This window comes from Manis pentadactyla, chromosome 7 (genome assembly GCF_030020395.1).
Source record: "Manis pentadactyla isolate mManPen7 chromosome 7, mManPen7.hap1, whole genome shotgun sequence".
NCBI classification, from domain to species: domain Eukaryota; kingdom Metazoa; phylum Chordata; class Mammalia; order Pholidota; family Manidae; genus Manis; species Manis pentadactyla.
In genome coordinates this window covers 127,499,340-127,521,314 of record NC_080025.1, presented here as the reverse complement: position 1 = coordinate 127,521,314, position 21,975 = coordinate 127,499,340, and the positions used below count along the sequence as shown (strand labels likewise).

At 39.4% G+C, this 21,975-nt stretch overlaps 1 protein-coding gene across 2 annotated transcripts in view; it reads left to right on the top strand.

Annotated features, from left to right (window-relative positions):
* Positions 1-19,835, top strand: part of UBE2H (ubiquitin conjugating enzyme E2 H) — a 92,466-nt gene extending 72,631 nt beyond the window's left edge. The window contains exons 4-7 of one of the 2 annotated variants that reach the window (XM_036909040.2): positions 1,547-1,586; positions 2,867-2,919; positions 13,083-13,211; positions 17,624-19,835. In XM_036909040.2, the coding sequence (XP_036764935.1) occupies positions 1,547-1,586; positions 2,867-2,919; positions 13,083-13,211; positions 17,624-17,748 (347 nt within the window). In that variant the 3' untranslated portion in view covers positions 17,749-19,835. The remainder of the gene's footprint in view (positions 1-1,546; positions 1,587-2,866; positions 2,920-13,082; positions 13,212-17,623) is intronic. The other variant, XM_057504759.1, reaches the window with a different exon arrangement.
* The last annotated feature ends 2,140 nt before the right edge of the window (positions 19,836-21,975 follow it).

Below are 21,975 nucleotides of genomic sequence, written 5' to 3'. Positions count from 1 at the left end.
CTTCTCTTTCTCCTCTTAACATTAAGACATGTACATTTCTATCGGCTTAGTATAACCTTTTCATAAACACATACCTCTTAAATCTAGACCTTGAGGCATCTTTGATTTCCTTAATAAAAAATTAATATAAAATAGTAATTGGACACAAGACTTTCTTTTTACACCAGAGTAATTTTAAACATTGCATGTGCTCTCTTGATAGGAGTAAATAAAACATTAAGCTATCTCATCACAAACATTAAAACAAAAATGAGCAGTTTGATTTCATATTCTTTTCTCCATTTTCTATGTTTAGAGAGGTTTCCTATATTTTCTGAGATGACCTTTGTTGTTACTTGTCCTTGAGGGATCCTCCTTTGATGCCACTTCTCTGCATCTTTCCTGACATCTTCCTCTTCCCATATGTACTCACCTGACCATTGTGCACATTGCAGTTATTTCTTCATGCCTCTTGTTCCACTGCCACAGTGACCTCTTTGAGAATAGTGTATTGTCTTACTTATTTTGTACCCTAGACAAGCACAATGCTTGACATGAAGGTGTTGATCAAATATATGTTGAATGAAGGAAAGGAAATTTCTGAGGTGGGGGTTAGCAAGGGTGGGATTGGGACACAGTGATGGTCACTTTAGTAAGGAACTTCAGTTATTCAAAGTATGGAATATAATATGAAGTCTTCAAAAGGAAATGAGGTGATAAGGACCACAGAATGATGGAGTTGACAGTGGATCTCTGCCTTAGAATATTGTCATTTGCATATGTACAAACAAATCACCAATTTTATGCAAGAAAGTAAATAAATTGCTCCTTGGAATCTAAATATTGTATTTGCTAAAGTTTATGCTTGTTTTTCTAGGAATAAATTTTAAAAACCTGAATCCCTGACAGATAACAGACATCTTACAGATTTTTTTTTTTTTTCACTCCTTGCCTCATTTTTTGGTTGCGCCAATTTTAATCAAAATGGGTTTCCTGGATGAGTAGACTAAAGTTAAAAGAAATATTTTGGTCGCTGTTCTTACGAAATCCTTCGTGGTTTGGAAGCGGTACTGCTTTAGTGTTTCAACAGCTTCATTCATGTTCCGCACCCAGTGTAGCAGTATGATACCGGTAACTGAGCTTCAGAAGGAGAAGTGCAAATGCAGAACCTCCAAATTTAGATAATGAACAGTACAACTTTTGGGAGGGGAGTCAGAGTAGTTTTCTTAACTTTTATCATGACGTAGTTATAAACCATTTAGTACTATAAATTTTCTTGGTGAGTGCCTTCATAGCTCAGAAAACAGTTTCTTTTAATGATAATTTTGTATATGAAGCTGCACTGCTCTCAAAGTTTGCTCATTTTTTAAAACGGAACTCTGATGTGTTTTAAGTAATGACACTATCAGGAAAATATAGTCTTACTAGTAGCCAAAGAGCTAAGATTGAAAGGAGTTACAGGTATCATCACCTTTTTCCAGTATGGAAATTGTTTCCAATTTGGAATACTTTAAAACAGATTGTTCTCTGGGTACTTTTTGCTGCTAATAAACATCTCTTTTTACAGGATTCATGAATAAAATTTTCCATCCCAACATTGATGAAGCGTAAGTAACTATTTTAAAATATTTAAATCTTAGCAGCAACTGCTCTTAAAGTTCATCTCTCTCTTCATTATAAAAAAGCCTCAGTTATCTTTTTGGATTTTTTCAACAGATAGGATTATATGAATGGTCATTTAAAACTATAGAATCTCAGGGATATGATACTCTAATCCACTTAAGTCAAACTCTGCCATTGGACTGTTAGCTTTTCCATTGTGAATGGATCCTTCATTTCTCCTGATACCCAATTAGTATTTGTAATACTCCACATTTCTGTTCTCTTTGTATAGACACAAATCTGTTTTCAGTATACAGATTTACTATTTTCAGCCCTGAGAAAGTCAGTTCTTAAGAATAAAGCAAACACGAGTAACCATAGTTTCTGTTAATAAATCTCAGTTGTCCATTTCTTTCCTTTTAAAATGTGGTATCAGTGCCTCCTATTTGGTAGTTTCGGTGCTGTTAGATACTTGATTATTTGTTCTGCAGTTTTTCCTTGACAGGGCACTAAATGTTGCTATCACACACATACACCTGGTATCCTGAACCCTGTGTGTGAGCACACCATATACATACATCATGCTCTGTTATTCTTTAATACTTCCATGTATCAGTCATCCGAACAACAAGGATGTTCTCTTATGTAACAGCAGTATAGTCATCAGGTTTAAGAACTGAGTATTAATGCAATGCTTCTTAATCTACTGCCATAGTCCAGTAACATAATTTTTCTCACTTTCCTTTCAAATCCAGTCCAGGATCATACATTGCATTTAGTTGTCATATTTCTTGAAACTACTTTAATTAGGAACATTTAACTCAACATTTTATAATAAAATTAACAATTTTAAAGAATAGAAACTGGTTATTTTATAGACTGTCCCTCAGTGTGGGTTTGTCTGACGTTTCCTTATCATTAGATTCAGAGTATGCACTCAAGGCCAGAAAACCACACAGTGAGATTGTGTTCTCCTCAGTGTGCTGTGTTAGGAGGCACATGGATCTGTCTGCCCTGATTGTTGGTGATTTTCCTGATCTGGCCAAGGTGTTGTCTGGTTTCTCCTTGGTATAGTTACTGTTTTTCCCTTTCAATCTGTGAGGAGACACTAAGACTTTATATATATATATATATATATTCTTTTCTCATCATACTTTCCCTAAAAAGTATCATTTTTTAAATGATGTATTAAAAATATTTTTCTTGATAAATAAAATTAGTTGCCACATACCTGCAACTAACTTTCTAATCTTTAAAAAAATGCCATTCTTCCCATCTGTTTCAGGTCAGGAACTGTGTGTCTAGATGTAATTAATCAAACTTGGACAGCTCTCTATGGTGAGTTTGGCCATGGAATATTTTTTAGAGATGCTTGAGACATGCCTAAAAAAATGTTGTTTGGCTTTTCTTCTCTGGTTTAAGATATTTTTTGGGGAATGGGAAGGGATGTTGAGGACCTGGATGGGAAGTTTGATAAGTGAAAAAAGAACTTTTTTTCTCAAGTACAAACTTTAGTTCAGCAGTGGAAGTTTAAAATGATCTTGTGAGATTCTGAAATGAAGGTATAGTGATGTATATATGCAGGCATACCAGTGCATATGGAAACATTTTATATGTGTGTGCATTCAGAAGCACATTGTATACATTTTTATCTGTAATACCTTTAGGTTTGGAAAAACTCTTAGGAATGTCTCAGTGAAGTGAGATGATGTATTGAGAGGTTTGAGGAATCATCTGTTTCAAAGGCCAAAACCTCACTATGAAGCAAAGAATAATTTAGCCTAACCTTCAGTGCTGAAGTTAACATCTCATCTCTTCTTCCAGGGAATCAATGTGTGAATTACCCAGCTCTGCCCAGTGCTGTGCTATAATATCAGAGAGAGAGAGGACTATCAGGCCTTCTCTTCCTGACTGTATAACTTGGTTGGGGAGCTAAAAATATTTTAAAGTATATTTAAAGTTAATTAGGAATACAGCAAATCACTGTGTTTATTATTCCACCATGGGTCCAAAGTCGTCAGGTACCACAGGCTCTCCCTGCTCTCAGGGCCCGAGGAAGCTCCCCTGGTGTTCCAGTTGGAAGTAATCTCTGGACACTCCTACATTACGTAGCTCTTTTTTGTGGCCTTTTACTTCCTACCCTGTGTTTGTTGTTTTATGCTGACCTTTTCCTGTCCTAGTAGATTATTTTTTGCCTTATGGGCAGTTTGGGGTGCATGTCTGATTTGTTTTAAAGTCCTGATACTCCTGGCACAGTGCCTCATGTGCACATGGGTTGGAAGAAAGCATGGTACAGACAACAAACCTGCTGAGAGGTACAAGAAGATGGGGGAGGATCGCATAGGTTGGGGTTAATCAGACGTGGCCCTGTCTTGTTGAAGAGTTGAGAGACCTTTTAACTGTTTAAGGTAGGTAAGACATTCCAGCCACCAGTCACCTTGTCAGACATCCTTGTGTTAAAATGGTACATGAGAATCTCAGTAGGAGGTTGTTCTCCAGCAGCACACAGTTAATATTTTTGTTTTCCTCCTCCTGATTCGACCATTCAAGAACTATTGCCTGGAGTTACGGTCCCTGATCTTGTGTGACTGGCAACTTCTTTTCTTATCAAACATCACTTCCTCAGAAAGGCCTCCTTTCATAGCCACTCCATTTAAAATAACATCGCTCTGTAGCACCACACCCTGTTCTAAAAGCCTGTCTTTAAAACCCGTATTTGTTTATTGTTTATCTTGTCCTATTAGATTGTAAGCTTCACAAGAGCCGTGTACACATATATACACACACACATGCCTAAAATGGTGCCTGGTGTACAATAAAGGTTCACATATTTGTTGAATTAATGAGTGAAATAAATCATGCCTAGTACTGTTCATCATGGTAGTTTTAGGAAAACAACGACTTATAAGGAGATAAGGCAACAAGAAAGAACATATACTGTGACATTGATTAAATGGATTCCTTTTAAGATTTTTTTTTGGTAAAAATGTCTGATGGCATGCTGCCTGGAATAGCTGATGTAATGATGTGTTTCCTTAAACTGCATTCACATCTTAGAAATGTACATAACAAAATACTGCAAGCTGGTTCCAATTACAATAAAGTAAATTAGACTTTAGTTTAACCAGTTCTTTTATGATTGACTAGAAAAGCTTTTTGGAAGATGTTTGCTGATTCTCAAGTACCTTACCTCTCAGAACAGATTTTGTTTTTCATAACAGCTTTATTGAATTAAAATTCACATACATAAAATTAACCCATTTGAAATGTGTGATTTGACAGTTTTTAGTATATTTGCAGTTGTGTATAATAACTATCACATTTTCATCACCTCTTGAAAGATACCCCATGTCCTTTAGCTATCATACCCTTATCTCCCTGCCCTCCCTCCCCAGCCCTAGGCAACAACTAATCTACCTTTAGTGTCTATAGATATGCCTATTCTGGACATTTATTATAAATGGAATTTTACAGTATGTGGTCATTTGTGACTGGCTTTTTTCGCTTGATATAATGTTTTCAAAATCTACCCATGTTGTCCATACATCAGTACTTCATTCCTTTTTTATGGCCAAATAATAGTCCATTGTATGGATACCACATATTTATCCATTTGTCAGATGATGGACTTTAGGGTTCTACCTTTTGGCTATTATGAATACCTGTATAAATATTTGTGCACATGTTTCTATGTGGACATAACATTTTCATTTCTCTTGGGTATGTACCTAGGGGTGGAATTGCTGGACGATAAACTGACTCTTTAAACATTTGAGGAACTGGCAGACTGTTTTTCCAAAGTGGTTGAACTATTGTACATTCCCACTAGCAGGTATATGAGGATCAGAACTGACTTTAAAGCAGAAGTCCAATATGACTAAGGTTTTGTCTATAAAATGTTAGACATATTACTATATAATATGGTGAGGAGCAGGGAGTTACTTGTGAAATTTCCTGCAATTAACTTTGCCCCAGGGCATGTACTGTGCAACAGATATACATATTTGTAATATAACAGCAATTCCCAGTGGAGATTTCAGATTTATACTTATCATAACCTGATATTAAACAATATTCATGATTGTAGTAAATTTAGTCCTCTTCCTACTCCCACCCTATGAAAGAAAATTGATTTCTGGTAGCCCATTTGACTCATTGCTTCTGTTGTCATCCTTTCTTTTACCAAGTGTACATGCAGTTTGTTCATTTAGAATCTTAAAATACATGTAATTATAGTTTGATCACCCAGTAATTTTAAATTTTATATTATTTAACCTTGCTAGAGAACTGATTGGGTAATACGGTTAATTTTGTAAAGATGCTTGTCATCAGTATGAAGTTATCTATTGAGTATAAAGTTACTGTTATTACTCTTGTGACATTAAAGGTAGTAGATGCCATCACAAAATTGATTTATTTGGTTTCCTGTATGATAGCATCTTTTTTTATATCCTCTCCTGCTATTCCAGACAGCAGTGATAAAAACTCTGGAGAACTCAAAATGCAGCCAAGGAGATCTGGGTTTCAGTGTCAAAAACAACTGTAATTTTAAAGACTGATGGAAAGTTTATTAAGGTACAGGTAGCTTTTTAAACTTCCCTTCTATTTTTCAGTTTTCCTTTTTACTCCAAAATACTTATCTAGGTTGGCTTTTCAGTCCACACTCCTGGGAGCTCAGGTACCTTCACTACAGCTTTTGACTCCTTCCTGGTCTTCTGGGCCATGCATACTTGACTCCTGCAAATTGTGTTTATCTTTCCAACTTTTCATTTTACTCATTTCTCAACTGACTTGGTAAATTTCTTATTTTTTGGAGTAAGTTGTAGTCCTAAGGTGGAAGACAATTTCATGTAAAATTGGGCAGTTTACAATTTTATTCTTTTTCACTCTTAGGGTTACTAGCCAGTGGACTGGATATTCCTCTTATTTTGCTAGTGAGAAGAACTAACATTTGGGCATTCACTTCCTAGAGTCATCTGGGGAGTCAATAACAGACAAAGTTGACTACAGCAAAAAGGATGCTTCAGGGACTTGAAGATTAGGATTGGGCACAAGAAACTAGTTTTTTTTACTAGGCATTTAGAAAAGTTTTAAACTATAAATTTATTTAATATTACTATACTACAGCCTAATGAATTTAAGCTTTCCCATGTTAGAAGCAGTTATTCTACCCTCTTTTCAGGGAAGTAGCCTTTGAGTCTTTCCAAACAGTTCAAATTTTGGCTGAAGGACTGTGCCTTAAAATAATGTTTTATGTTGCATTAGTATTTGCTAACTATGTTTCTAGACATTTTTTTTTTTGGTATCATTAGTCTACAATTACATGAGGAACATTATGTTTACTAGACTTCCCCCATCACCAAGTTCCCCCCACTGTTTCTAGACATTTTTAGTGTAGTGACACGGACAAGAGAGATACATATCTGTGTGCATGGATGATTGATTGGCCAACAACTGCAGTTTGAACAGGCTTGAGAACTCAGTATTGATCCATCCATGTTGGAATCGTAAACATCATCCAGCCTTTGGAACAGCTGGATGTCATTATGAGTCTGCTAGCAGAGGCCAGGTAGAGCAGTTTTTTCAGTATATAGGAGAAATGTCAAGTATAGTAGATAGGGAAGTATGCTGTGTTTTGGATTGAAGGCTTTAACAGTCCTTAGTCCCATGATCCACCTCCTTTATCGATCTGCTTGAAGATACTCAGATATGGTGTTGTATGTGACCCAAGAGTTTAATTAGCTCTCTACAGAAGAGTGGGTCTTGTTGGGTTGAACAGCTTAATGGAAATCCATTAAAAACTCTTTCACTTCACTGGTGGTCAGCATTAGAACCATAGAGTGGTCTGGGCTTTGTGGACTGTGGGATGTGAGCCAACGTATGGCCCTGAAGATGGCCACAGCTATGTTCTTTGGGGCTCTAGTTTTAGCACTCAGCTGCAGTGATACGGACTTTTTTCTTCATTTGCTTGTAATCACTGTGTATAGGTAGTCTTCCCCTTGCATGGCCACTTGTAATTGCATGAAGTTAATCTTGTTCTCTTTTGACCCTAAAGACAAACTAAATTATTGTCTAGTAATTAAAAACTTTAATAATGAGTTTTAGTATGAATGTAGGAATACCCAACTAGCTAATTATGCATTACTGCCCTCATTTCTGGAGGGTTAATAACAAATCCTATTACCATGTTTCAGCTTACAGGCTTTTAAGGTAAGAAGGGTCATACCAGGCTTGAACTAGGGTGAATGACCTCTAAAGAACACCTAAGTAAGGTGGAGGTGTTTTGAGATTGACATAGCAACAAAGGCAACGTTTCTGATGAACAAAAGCCTGTTTGTTTGTTTGTTTTTTCAATTCTGACCTGTGTAGTAGCATTCATTTTCTTCTGTAGATCTCTATAGTTTAAATATGCTGGGGGAAGGGAGTGGACAGAGATGATTTTCTACATTGGCAGAATGCTTTAAAGTGTTCCATGTTATATAACTGTGGTTGGTGACCCAGTGATCTGGCACCTAGCAGAATGTAGCTGGTACTCCTCCAGGTTTTAGTATGCTGAGTCTTGGACATTGCCCTTTCCCACGTATGGCAGTAATACCTGTTTTTAGCTTGGAATAGTTAAAAACTATAATGCTACCACTAGTGAGATTAAGTATATCAGGTATATTGCAAAAATTCTCTGAATGTTTACTAGTTCTTATTCCTACTAATTGTACTCACTCTCTCTTTTTTTTTTTTTTTGAGAGGTGTGAGAACAGAGGTGTTTGGGTTTTTGCCTTTGTGACCCTCTGATGAGACCTTACTCTTATCTTTAAAAGATCCTCATGGGCTAGCATGAAAATGTGTAAATCTTACAAGTTCAGACATTTTTTATCCACACAGAAGACTCTCAGTTAAATAACCAGATCCATTCTTGGAGTTGTCATCTAGCAGATTGGTGGCTGGACATACTATTCCATTAGCAGCATGTTAGCATTCAGCAAACTAAATGTATTGTTTCAAGCCTTCTGGCCAGTGCCGCAGTACCGCAGAAAGTCTTTGTTGTGGTCTTCTTTACCTTGCCACATGTGTGTCCTCAGAACAACTACAGAAATAGGCTTTCCTCATTGAAATTGGGTTCAAATTAGTTATTTTGGAGAATGTTATTTTTATTTATTTCTATTTTTGCTATCATTAATCTACAATTACATGAAGAACACTCTGTTTACCAGGCTCCCCCCTCACCAAGTCCCCCACACACACTCCACTACAGTCACTGTCCATCAGCATAGCAAGATGCTGTATAATCACCACCTGTCTTCTCTGTGTTGCACAGCCCTCCCCGTACCCCCCCCACAACACTATACATGCTAATCGTAATGCCCCCTTTCTTCTTCCCCACCCTTATCCCTCCCTTCCCACCCATCCTCCCCAGTCCCTTTCCCTTTGGTAACTTAGAGAATGTTATTTTTAATCTCAAAGCCGTTTCTTCTTTCAAGTCTGCCTACCTATCTGAGGGCATTCCTTGTAATTTCCTTTATTAAAGTTTTCTTCAAGGGAATGTGTCACCTTTTAGGGCCCACTGCTTACCAAGTCTTTCGTATATGGCAACTATTTGATTATATGATGCCGTTCCTCCAGCTAAAGACATGGAAGACTTCTCCTTTTATGGGGCAGAATTTCACTGTTTCTTAGTGTTCACAGGCTGTAAACAGGAGAAAAGTCAAGTAAAAAAACAAATCCATTATTAATACTGTCACTTCTTAAATGCTGATGAAAGAGTAGAAAAGCAAAGATCTATTAATTAATCCCAAATATTAGATAACCAAAGGAAATCTGGATATTTTATGTATTCTTTCAGTCTTAGAAAAATTTGACTACATGTATGTTTGTATGTGTGTGTTTTCTACATATAGCAGATAACCACCACCACTGCAATGAAAAAAAAATGAATCAAAACTAGAATGAGTGAAATGGGATTTTGTGGTTGGCTTTACTTTGGACACATATCATAAGTTCATGACTGCCCTAGCAGTTCATGATGCATTACAACTCCTTGAAAGATGAGCAAAGGTCATTTGATGGAATTTTGAATGATCAGCTGCTGATTCTCTCTAGTAAATCAAGGATATGACTAACATAGTTGAAATTCCCAGGTGATCTCAACTCTTGACAATTAACTTCAACTATAATGGCCCAAAGCCCACAGACAGAGGAGTATCTGGTGTAAGTCACAGAGAATCATCATTTCTAGACCTTAGAATTGACAAGCTGTGATTTTTGCCCATCCTTTTACCTCTCTAATTGTGATCAGGACTCTTTCTTCCTCTCTTTTCAGCCCTGCTCCCTTCTGAAATAAAGAACAGATAAATACCTAAGAAGTCATGGCTAGCTCAGTGATTCTCAACTTGGAAAGCCAGGAGTCTGAGGGGTGGGGGTCCCTGAGTGTGTTTGGGTAGCATGCTTCTGGAGTATGAAGAATTTGAAGGAAAACAAGAGGAACTTGTTCTAAGGAAGCTTTCTCTGATTACAGAAGCAAGAGCTTGGGGGCCTGGAAGTTCAACCAGGAGATGGTTGCCCTGATCCAGAGCTGGAATGATATATTGGGCTTGACTTAGTTACATGCCATGGGAAACAAAAGAGGAATCAGAAGCATTTCATTAGCACAAATAGTGAGTCTGGGAAACTGTATGTGCAGTAAAGAAGGAAAGCCTAACCAGGGTCATTCCAGAGGTTTGGAGCCTAGAGACAAGGATGTTGGAATCAACCCAGGGATTAGGAAAAAGGAATAGGTTTTCAGAGAAACAATTTTAGGTGTGTCAAGTGTGATAAGACCAGAAGTATAAAGGACCCAGTAGTAAGTTTTGGGTAGTTACAAGCATAGACTTCTCTCTTTGATATTGTAACACGGTGAGCTTCCTGGAGTAAGAATATATGAAGCTAATTCTGAAAATAAAAATATCACGGAATTCACACTTCTGTGCAAGTAACTGATGTTTCTCCAAACAAGTTTTTCTGTGTTTTGTTCCTTTGGCTTTTTTTAAAGGGGAACTCAGGGCATTGGGCATCTTGGAGACAAGAAGAAGTAGGTAAGGGGGTGGGACAGGTGGCATTCAAGAAGGGAGGAGTGGCTTTATAGTTTTGTGACTCCTGACCGTGACTGTACTACATGATGGTGGTGGTTTCTGAGTTAAAGCATTTTGTGCATTAAACCTGAAAAACAAATAAAGATTATGCAAGTCAAAGTCTCTGAGAAGACTGCCTGCCTAGTAAGTGTGGTTCCTAAGGTGGCAGACCATGTCAAGCTTTGGGCATCCACAGGGTTTTAACCTGAAGATAGCAACATGCTTTACAAAAGTTTCCATTTTAGTGTTGAACTGTACAGGAAGAAGAAAAAATTTATGGTCACTGGTTCATAAACAGCCAAGAATAAAACATGAGATGTGTGATTCATCTCCTCCTGTGTTTTCTCCTTTAAGCCATGTGCCATCTTTTTGTGAGTCACCTGGAGTAGGGTGGCTTTACTTTAATAATTGGTGTATTTTTTTTTCAGCATGACTCATTTTAATTAACCTGTATTCTTTAAAGGGATACAGGTAGCTGAAATTTCTACTCTAAGAAGATGGCATATTTTTATTAATATTTTAGTCTAGTCCTTTGATGCAGTTCAAAGCCTATTTTAAAGTCATTTTTAGTAATGTGTAATTCTTCCTTGTAAGGATCCGCAGTATTATACTTCTCTTTTTGCAGATGAAGAAATTGAGATGCAGAGAGGAAGAGACCTGCCCAAAGTCACTGAGCAAGTCAGTGGAAGGCCTGAGATTAGACTTGGGTCTTCTAGGTTTTTCATCTGTTGTTCACCTCTAAGGAGCCAGCTTCCCTTTTGCTGGAGACAATTCAGCCAAATGGAATTTGTGCTGCCTGGTATCCAGCGTGTTAGGTGATACCCATCACTGCCAGTTCTCCCCTACAGCAGCCTTAATGCCCCTCTGAAATGGACCCACTCTTTCCTACCTATAGTTTGGAATACCTCCACCTGGAGGAATTGATGGTGACAGCATGTGCAGACAACAGTGTGAGGATTGCTGCACTAGAGGCTCTGCAGCAGCTTAGCTGCTGAGACCTGGACATTGCCTTGAGCCAGAGAACCCATAAATAAGTAGCCCTATTGTCATTTGGTGTCTGGGGATAGGGATGCTGCATAAGCTAGGTGGTGTTCCCTGGCTGTGCATTTCCACACACAGACACACACTTAGATGCCAGCCAGTCCTAGGTCAGAATCCCTGGGGTAGGTATGAGGCCTCAGCATGCATATTTTGAAAAAACTCCTTGGGTAATTTTGATAGGCAGATACCCAGGTCCTAGACTCGTCTAAGAACCATTGCTCTAAACTGAGTGGGGTAAATAATGCTGCTTTTAATGAGAAATCAGCATGGTTTGAGTATTTGTAAAATTATGTATGAATATAATCATTAGTTGATGTGTCTAAACTGAGGTATGAGTGTTATAATATTGCTAACATTAATACTGTAAGATCAGGCTGAAGAATCAGTCTTAATGGACTGCATTTTGGTAAGTGCTGATCTCGTCCAAGGTAAAAGTAAGGGCTCTTTGCTCATCCTAAACCACACTTCTCAGGCATCTTGGGACCATACAGTTATGGGCACATGTAGTTTATGTTGCAGGGGTTCAAGGTATACTTCTTGTATAAAACTATGTGACTGCAGTGTTTCTGTTGTGTGTGTAGACATGATCTGTATGCCTAGCACCTTGTGCTGAATCTGGCAAGAAGTTAGTAAATGTTCATTAAAATGATTATTAATAAATGCAACAAACTGGTACTTACCTATATGATTATGATTTTAAGTGGTCCATGTAGGTTCCTACCCTCATTACACAGAATATTGGAAAACTGGTTACATTTACCTCCACCAGAAAATGATGAGAGTTAAATGACAAGACCTATAACTGGGTTCAGTTATTTTAAGATCCGGTGCTTTGAATACTTTTCAAAGTAGAGATTTTCAAAGCTGTAGAAAAAGGCAGTGCCAAGAGAGTAACTGCTCATTTTGTAAGAACATAGAGAGTTGTACAGTATTGGGCCACATGTTTTAACTGATAATAGATGTAGTATTTCTAAATTCTTAGTTTAGAAAGCACAGTGAATTACGGGGAAGGCAGTATAGCAGAAAAGACAAGTAGTGACTCTGTAGCATCTTACTATGCTGATGGACAGTGACTGCAATGGGGTGGGGGGCGGGTACTTGATAATATGGATGAATGTAGTGACCACAATGTTGCTCATGTGAAACCTTCATAAGATTGTATATCAATAATACCTTAATAAAAAAAAAGAAGAAGAAGAAAGCACAGTAAAGGTCACATATAATGGAGCACACTTTTATGGGAAAACTTCCATGCAGTTAAAGATCTTATAAGGCAAGCAGTTTTGACTACTGAATTGAAAGGAATTTTAGGTGAACTTGCTTGTTCTGTATGAGACATATTTCTATTTGTTTTTTCAGATCTTACCAATATATTTGAGTCCTTCCTGCCCCAGTTGTTGGCCTACCCCAACCCCATAGATCCTCTCAATGGTGATGCTGCAGCCATGTACCTCCACCGACCAGAAGAATACAAGCAGAAAATTAAAGGTAAGGAGGAAAATAGTTTACCTGGAGACAGAAGAAGCTTGTCTCTTGGGGTTTGATCATTAAAAACCCTTCTTAGTTACTAATAACTTTTCTCAAGCCTAAAAAGAGAGCTGTGGGTTGGAGTACACTAGCCTCTAGTTCTGAGGGTCAGAGGTTGGAGACACCCTTGGAAGGCTGAACATAACTAGCAAGGAAGAAGGGAAGGAGAGAGAGCAGAAGGAAAGATGAGAAAACAGAAGGCTTACCTGCTGGGTGGGAGCAGAAGGAACCCTGCCAGAAATCCATGTGGACACCCATATAGAAACCTCTCTTTTATTTGCTCCCTGTGGTCTTGTAAATTTAGAAAATTGGACTTGAGAGTAAAGTATTTTCTTTTTACAAATGTATCATCCTGGCCTTTAATTCAGGAAAGCAATTGAGGAGTTGGGAAATAATTGCCAAATTTATCATTAGACTTTTTTTTATTATGTCATTTTATCTGTTGAATTAAAAAATGCCTGACTGGCTTCCTTTCTTGGTCCCATTACTAATTTGTTTTATTTTGAGGAAGTTTACACGTAGGCACATTTCTCCTCTACTCCGGATACCTGGCCCCAGTGCTATGGAATTTTTCTGTCAAAACTTGAAATGTGCTATTAAAGTGAAACGTGCTAGTAATAATAGCACTACTTTGCTCATCCTTATGACCTTGAATCCTGTTTTCCCATTCTTAAATAGTTTACATGCTGATGGGACATGGATTACATTAAAGTGAAAATATATTTGCAGAAGGAGATGTAAAGCCCCACACAGGTTTACTGGTGTGCATCATATTGTGCTTTTTACCTCGTGTGTGTGTTTGAGAACTTTCATAGTGAAAAGTGAAGTTCCACGAAGAAAAGGAATTCAAGGTCCATGAAAATAGGCCTGCTCTCTTAACAAACAGCAGGCGTTGTTATTTACTCAGTTTTTAGCATGACTTGCCCATTTGCATGGCAGTTCAGAATGGCAACTTCTGCAAAATATTTGGCCCTCTGAGGTCCATTTGCAAGTGATAGTAGAAATAATTTACAAGCCCAGAATATACAGGTCTTCACTGGTAACTGAATGTATGACACAAATAGGAGCATTTAGGGCTATTTGTGGAACAACAGTTCTTCGTTTCTTTGTTTTCTCATTCTTCTCTGGTCTCTATATTGTTTGGTACTTCTGTTGAAGTAAAGTAGAAATAAATCCACTCTAATTAATTTACTTAATCCACTCTATTTAGCTCTCAGTTGCTTGCAAATTAATATCAAATTTATGTAGCAGAATATCTGCGTAGCCAAACAAATCTGTATTTCAAGAAAAAGGCAGGCAGTTTCAGCCAGATAAAATTCTGAGACTATATTAAAATTTTGACACAGGAATCACTTAACAATGTCTGCAACCCACAGATACCTCAGTGTAGAGCATATGTGTATTCCTACATTCATTATGCCTCAGCAATTTAACACTTCCCCTGTTTTAGTACATATCTACTGTAGTACCAATTGCAAAAGGAACCCAACCTGTGTTTTTATTTTAGACTGGCAAGCTCTGGCTTAGGACGTCTAGCTTTCTGAAATGTTAATGTTGGCTATCATTTTGTCTTCCTCATTAATCTGAGATCGTGGCTGTCAGACCTCAGCTCACCCCAACTTTCTGTACTGTTTCATATATATATTTCCCCACATGTAGTCTTTGTTGCATCCTGTGGGAAATAAGAAATGCCCTGACTTATTTCTCAGACTCACTCCCCCTGCCTGTGATCCTCCTAGTTAGCCCTTTCCCCTAGCTCTGCGGGTCCTCCTCCGCCCCCAGACTGTCAGGGAATCCCTGTTTTGGAAGCTTCTATCTGCTCCTGTGGACTCTCTTCAGGAGTCTTACTGTTATTTCATTTTCAAACTTATCGCTTCCTTGCCTTAAACTGTGAGGTCTAGTTTGTTCTGCCTCCTCTCCTGAATCTGTGAGCTCATTTCTTCTTGATGATTTGAATGAACCCTTCCAAAGACCCATCTTCCTGTACCTCTCTGAAGCTCTGGTATTTCACCTTTCTGAAAATTTCTCATTCCATTCTTATATGTGGTCATTCTTTTAAGATTGATCTTTGGCTCCTCTCCTCCACCCTATGCCTTGGGGAACTTATTTACCCCTTGCAGCTTTAGATAATCCCCTCTAGGTAGATGATTTCCAGAAATGTGTGTCTAGTCATGACCTCTTGCAAGCTGCCTCCTGGACATTTCCACACCTAACATCACAAGTCAGTGTATGTAACCTTTCTCACTGTGAACATAAATCAGCATTCATATTTAGTTGTTCTGTCTTGTTTTGTAAATACGGGACTGCCTGTAGGGTGGGGTACCATTGGAGCTGTCTAAAGATATGTCACTTCCCCTCTCAAAAATCTTCACTAAGTGACATCTTAGCCTGCTGTCCAGGGCTCTCTGTTACTGTGGGTGATGTACATCTTTGCCTTTACTCCTCCAGATATACCAATATGTGACAGTCACATTGGATGAGTTTCAGGTACCCAACTATAGCTGTTTCCTTAGGGAAAGTTTCAGTCCTACAGAAAAACAGAATAACTTAACCATGTACCACCATCAGCTAAGGAAAACCTGTAAATTTTGCTGTATTTGTTTCACTTTTTTTTTTAAAGAGAACAAACATAGTTCTCTCAGTGTTGTGCTTTAACATCTCATCCATTCTGTTCTCCCCTGTGCTTTTGGCAAGGCTATGCCTTTGCACTGGAGCGGCATCTCCTATGCTGCAGCTGACAGTCCCTTCCGGGGTCAGTGCCATGTGGCTGCCTGCCTGGCTCCTGCCCCAGAGTCTCTTCCTCCACGCTTGCCTCTGTGGCACTTAGCAGCTGGCTGCTTTTATCTTTGTCCGTCTCCTGCTCTTTAATGACCTCCCTCTTCGTTTCTTTATCTCCTGAAGGGCCTTGTCCTAGTAAGCACTTAATATATATTTGTTTCATTGAATATACTAAATAAGGCTGATAGTATCAAACTACAGTGTCAGAGACGGACATCAAAGTGCAGCACTTCTTTCTGCAAAGGGAGAAACAAAGTAGCCAACCCACTGAAGATAAACTTCTAAGACTTAAATAGACATTTCTCACACTCTGCAAGATAAATTAAGGTAAGTTCCTACCTTACCTAAGCTTCTAGTCAAGAGCATTTGAAATCTCATCATAAAATTTCATTGTAATGAATTAATAGGACTCTAAATCAATAGTCTGCAAACTTTTTCTGGAAAGAGCCAGGTTTGACTGTGGTCTCTGTCACTCTTCTTTTTCTTTCTTTTTTAAAAAATAACCCTTAAAAAACATTAAAAAAAGATTCTTAGCTACACCCTTGCACTAAGCTATTCAAGTTTGGCAGTCCTCTTTGGCCATGTACCTTCCTTACCTTCCTCTCTCAGTGGCTGCGTCTCTGTAGGAGGGAAAGCAAAGCATAAGGACATGAGGAGGATGTATTTTTCTCCTGCTGGCATTCCAAACAAGTTGCTAACTGTCTTGTCTCTTCTTATTGTATGTAGGCTGTTTACTTGAAAACTGTATGCACTTAGAGTTTTTAGGAACAAGTCTGTTTATTCAGCAGTTCTTAAGTTTTTTTTTCAGCCAACAGATTCAGCCTAGGCTATAGCCACATAAATCTTAAGGTAAATAATAGATGGTAAAGTCACTCAGGCTAGCTGTGTCTCCAGATAGCAGCTCATTCCTAAGCAGATAGAAAGACTGCTTTTACCAGCTACTTCAAAAACCTGACAGGATCTGTTTAGACTAAAATCTATTCCTAAGATAATAGATTTGGGCTGACTGTAATTATATAACTGCAAATCTAATGATGGGGATTTCCTTATAAATTATTATAAAATCATAACTAGTCCTGTTCTGTCTGGGAGGTGAATAGTTTAATTAACATAGAAAGTGAGGGTTTGAATTCCTCTAATCCATCAAGTTTGGAGGAGGGCACCCATGTGGGGAAGCCAACAGGGGAAGGGTTAGAAGTAGCCCTGGCTGGAGAACTGGCGGCTGGTGGACACCAGACGTCGTCCTGGAAGCCTGCTGGCTTTCTTGTGCTCCGCAGCAGAAGCCTGGGCAGTTGCCTGCCTCACACACACCTACCAGGGAGGTCATGTCTCTGGGAGTTCTAGGATGGTGGTGCTGTGTATCTATTCCTCTGCAAATCCAGTGTTCTGCTTTGCCTCTTTTACTAAGGGGGCAAAATGTATAAACTCCAAAGATGATTCCTTTTGGGATTCCCCCCTTAACTTTAGTAGCCATAACCACTGTCATCTTTGTTACTGTGGGAACCCCCTGGGACTTGCCAGCTCTGGGGTTGTGGAAGCACATGCCTGCCTGCTCACTGCCCTTGTTGTTTTCTCTCTCCCCACCCCCTATGCAGAGTACATCCAGAAATATGCAACGGAGGAGGCACTGAAAGAGCAGGAAGAGGGCACCGGAGACAGCTCATCGGAGAGTTCTATGTCTGACTTTTCAGAAGATGAGGCCCAGGATATGGAGTTGTAGTAGAAAGGCACCTGCTTTTCAGAAAGACTATTATTTCCTAACCATGAGAAGCAGACTATAATATTCATATTTAAACAAAGCAATTTTTTTTATTACTAAACAAGGTTTTTATGAATAATAGCATTGATATATATATATTATATATCACCCTTTAGATCTTGATTTCTTGGTCATTTCTCAACCTGAGGTGCATAGCATATTCCCACATTCCATTTTGGTAGCAATATGCAGTCCAAATGCATGCATTCACAAGTCCATTTGGCCAAGTCAGCCTGTGTGCTACTGAACTGTCAAAAGACAGAGCACTCTGATAGATAGACATGGATAAGAGTAAAGGAAAAAGTTGCTTCTTTTTTTGATGGTTCCAAAGAAACAAACCAAACCAACCAGCTCTTGGACGTGAAGCTAGAATAGCGCTTTTTCAAAACAGAAGGGAAAACACTGGGGAGGAAAGGCCTGCTGCTGTGGGAGCCATTAGAGCCACCACGCAGAGTCAGAGCTGCTCCTTGCTGTGAATCCTAGGTGGCCCCGTTTCTGCAGAGTAACCATATAAAACAGTGAGCTAACTGGAGTATTGAAACGTAAAGCAATTTTTTTGACTCAGATTTTAAGTACAGTTTTATATGTAGATTCCTGCCCTTCTGGCTACCAGGCCCTGCAGCCACAAGTGTTTTGCTTTGGAGAACCTTTTGGAAGTGTTTTCTGAACCTTTCTCTTTCTTGGGGTTGAGTTTGTAATCCAGACCTTTTTTTGAGAGGACAGGACAGGAGGAGAAAAGTGGCTGGGAAGATGTTTCCTCTCAGCACGTGCAGAGTCATACCCTCATCCTATTGCTGGCCACTCTGAGACAGCTACCCTGGACTAAGAGCTTTACTTTACATTTGAGGATGGTTGTGGGCTTGTTTGGGGTTTTTTGAGGGAGTGTGAGCACAAATTGTGCTTAGGTTGCGGATTTAATCTTCACCTCCCAAGAGAGGGCCTCCTTCCTGGACGGCCCTCGGTGGACCATTAGCCTTGGAGAGAAGCCCCGTCCAGTGGCTGTGGCTCCTGGGCGCGCTCATCCATGTTCTGGTTTTTTTCCTTTTGCTGCTTGGCAGCAGCCTGGGCATCGCCTGCTTGTGGGAGTGGGAAGTGGGTATTTTAGACACAACACACATTCTGAATTTAAAATGAGTAATATTTGGATCAAATAAAGGTTCTAGTAACCAAAGTGACTCTGCATGGGGCAAACACAGCTTTTTTCAGTGTGTGACTGAATAGGAGGAAAGGATTTAGAAATATGATACAGTAGAACAGATTTTGAAGGAAGAAAATTTTCTCTCCTGTATATGCTACGATGAAATCAGACAGTTTATCCAGTGCCTGCTGAGCAGATGTTTACTCAGCTAACCCTATATCCAGGTTGCCGGCAGAAGTGTCTTTCAAATATGAGTGTTGCCTGCTGAATGTGGAGAACTTTAGAAAGCAACTCTCTTCTTTTTTTGGCCACAACCAATAGGACAATAGTAGAATTAGCCAATCCTAAAATCTAGAGACAATTTTTGAGTGTCCCAGTGGGATAATTTTTCTTTCTGGTGTGTGTTTCTAGTTTAGAAGTACTGTATTCCACAAGATGTGAGTCAATGAGGTTGGAATCTATCCTCTTTTTTCAAAAAGCACAATCAATCTTTTCTTTGAAAATCTGTATAAAGTACAACTTGCTTTTAGCATGATTATTTTCCTAAATAAAAAGACAAAAAATTTACTTATTTTATGTTAATTACGGGCATGAAGCAAAAGATTTTCTTTAAAAAAAATGGAAAGTGCAGTTACTTAGGGCTGTGGTTAGTTAACCGTACTGAGTTATCTCTAGCATTTGTGGCGGTGGGAAGGGTAGTGGTAACTTGAACATGTAATGGTGTACTCTTAACTCTAGCACGTTTCTTACTACTCTGGGGGAGGGAGGGTCTCTGCCGGCACTGTCTTGCTCACCTGCTGGATTAGCAGTTGGCTTGTTCTGTGACTGTTCTTGTAGGTGCGATCTAGGGTAGGCTTAAAGTGCTGGGTGGTGATTTGAGTTCAAACAATAAAAAATTGTATTTTTTCAATATTGTATAAGCAATAGTGTTCTAATTACCTTTCAGAAAAATAATGTCCAGATAACAATTGCTTTTCATCTTGTCAGAAAACCTAGTGGAACCAAGCTTAGGGAGGAAGGTATGTGAGCAGTGCCACAGCTCTGTTCCCCAACTAAATCCACATTTCTCTAACAAAAAGACGTCAGTTCGCCTCCACTCGAAAACTCTAGCACTAGAAATCTGGAGGTGCATAATTCCTAGATGAGGACATTGGGGGAGATTGCAGGGGTTAAAAAGCACATCTGAGTGTGGCTGCAGAGTGTGTGTGTGTGTCCATCCCAGTCTGTGTGATGGTGTAATTAGGCTTCTCTGTTAAACACCAGAAGCTCCTGGAATTGCTACCCAAATCACGCTGTACTCTCTGTGCAAGTCCGACTTTCTGGGTACTAATCTTGTTCTCATGAATGTTTCTGGCTCTGTGTGGGACTTCTCCTCTCCACTGGGAAATGGACTTTTGGTGAGTTGAACAGAATCCTTTCTTATGCTAACTTTTGTTCCTTCCCTGTACCTGGGAAAGGTAGGTAGAAGTAGGAGACCATACTTACAGAGGATGGCAAAGGAAGGCCTGACTGTGAATGTAAGGACACTCAGCCCCCAATGATACGTGGTTGAGTGAGACTGGAGAGGAAGGGGTATACCAAGAGCTTTTCCAAGCTGTCTCATACCAACCCTCAATAGAGCGTCCAAGAGACCCTCAGAAACACTGAAGGTTATTCTCTTGAAAGGCAGTGGTAGCAGGTCAGAGTTGATTCCAGCAGTTTCCGGTCCTTTCTTAGTACCCATAGTTTTTGAAACCCTACCTGTGGTTTACCAGCCCAAGCCATTCTTTGTCCACTTGAATGAGCTCAAGCAAGATGGCAACAACACCGAGGCCTTGTGGGTTGCCTTTAGTGGTAGCCAAGAGAGATGCTGGCGTTTCTGCTCTTTTGGCTTCATACTCATTGCCCTCCTTGAGGTTACTGTGCAGTTTGAACAAACATTTTTTACTAGTGAGATGCTTTTCAGAAGTTGCCGTATTTTTTTCCAGTACCTACCATTGTTCTTCCACTTCAAAAGCTGTTCTATTTGCCAACTGGCTCATCTAAGCTGAGGAATGGCTCCCCTCGAAGGAACTTTTTCCCTCAAAATGCTCCCTGAAACCCTAGTCAGCTTTGACATTTTTTATTAGGCCTCCTATTGGAATGGCTGAGAATCATGACAGACCCTCTGCAAACCTCTGTACGTCAAATGTGTAGACACTGGGAACTATTATTTGATTTCAAATGGTGTGTGGCCCTCCTATATTCTAGGGACTCGATTACAAAAGTGAAAGTAACAGAAATTAGTAAGAGTCTTTTTTTAATCGACTTCCTAACTGTATTCACAGCCTTGTTGACTAAAATCAAATCGTTTCTAATTGGTTGCAGAGACCTGCATTTCTTTGGACTTCTGAATCCATGTACCCATTTTCTTTGGCCACCGAACACCTGGGCAATCCCATTAGGGACTGGATGGAGTGGGGGCCCCTGGGGGATGGGTGGAGTTAACAGCGTTCAGGTGGGCTGGTTCTCCACTCACCTGAGGAAGGGCCAGGCCCCTTAATTTGGCACATACCTGCCTTGGCTGTGGGCTTGGGAAGAAATGGCCATTATTTACTGATTGTATTTGGTACATATTGTGTGATACTTGAAGAGATAAAAGGGACTTAACGAGCCCCTAACTGAAATTAAGCTTTTACCGCCTGTTTTTTCCTCGCCCTCTCTCCTCCCTTCCACCTTTCCCCTTGCATTGTGAGATCTAGTGGGCACTTACGTCAACAGGACAAATGCCTCCTCTGACTATAACCTCTTAAAGTTGTGTATAATGAAAACTGTAAACTTTTTTAAAATAAAATGTGTATATACCTTGGCAAATGGCTGGACCTTGATCAATAAGATAATCCCATGACTATTTAGCTCTCTTTTTAAAAATGCTCTCTGTTCATCCAGCTCCTGTGAGCAGCAGACAGCCGCTCACTCAGCCTTTGGAGTGAGAAGCTCATAACGAAGGCAGTGACTGCATTAGTTCGGGAAGGGAGCATCACCTGTCGGCAGTAATGACTAAGAGGCCCTGCCTGCAGAGTCCTCGCCTG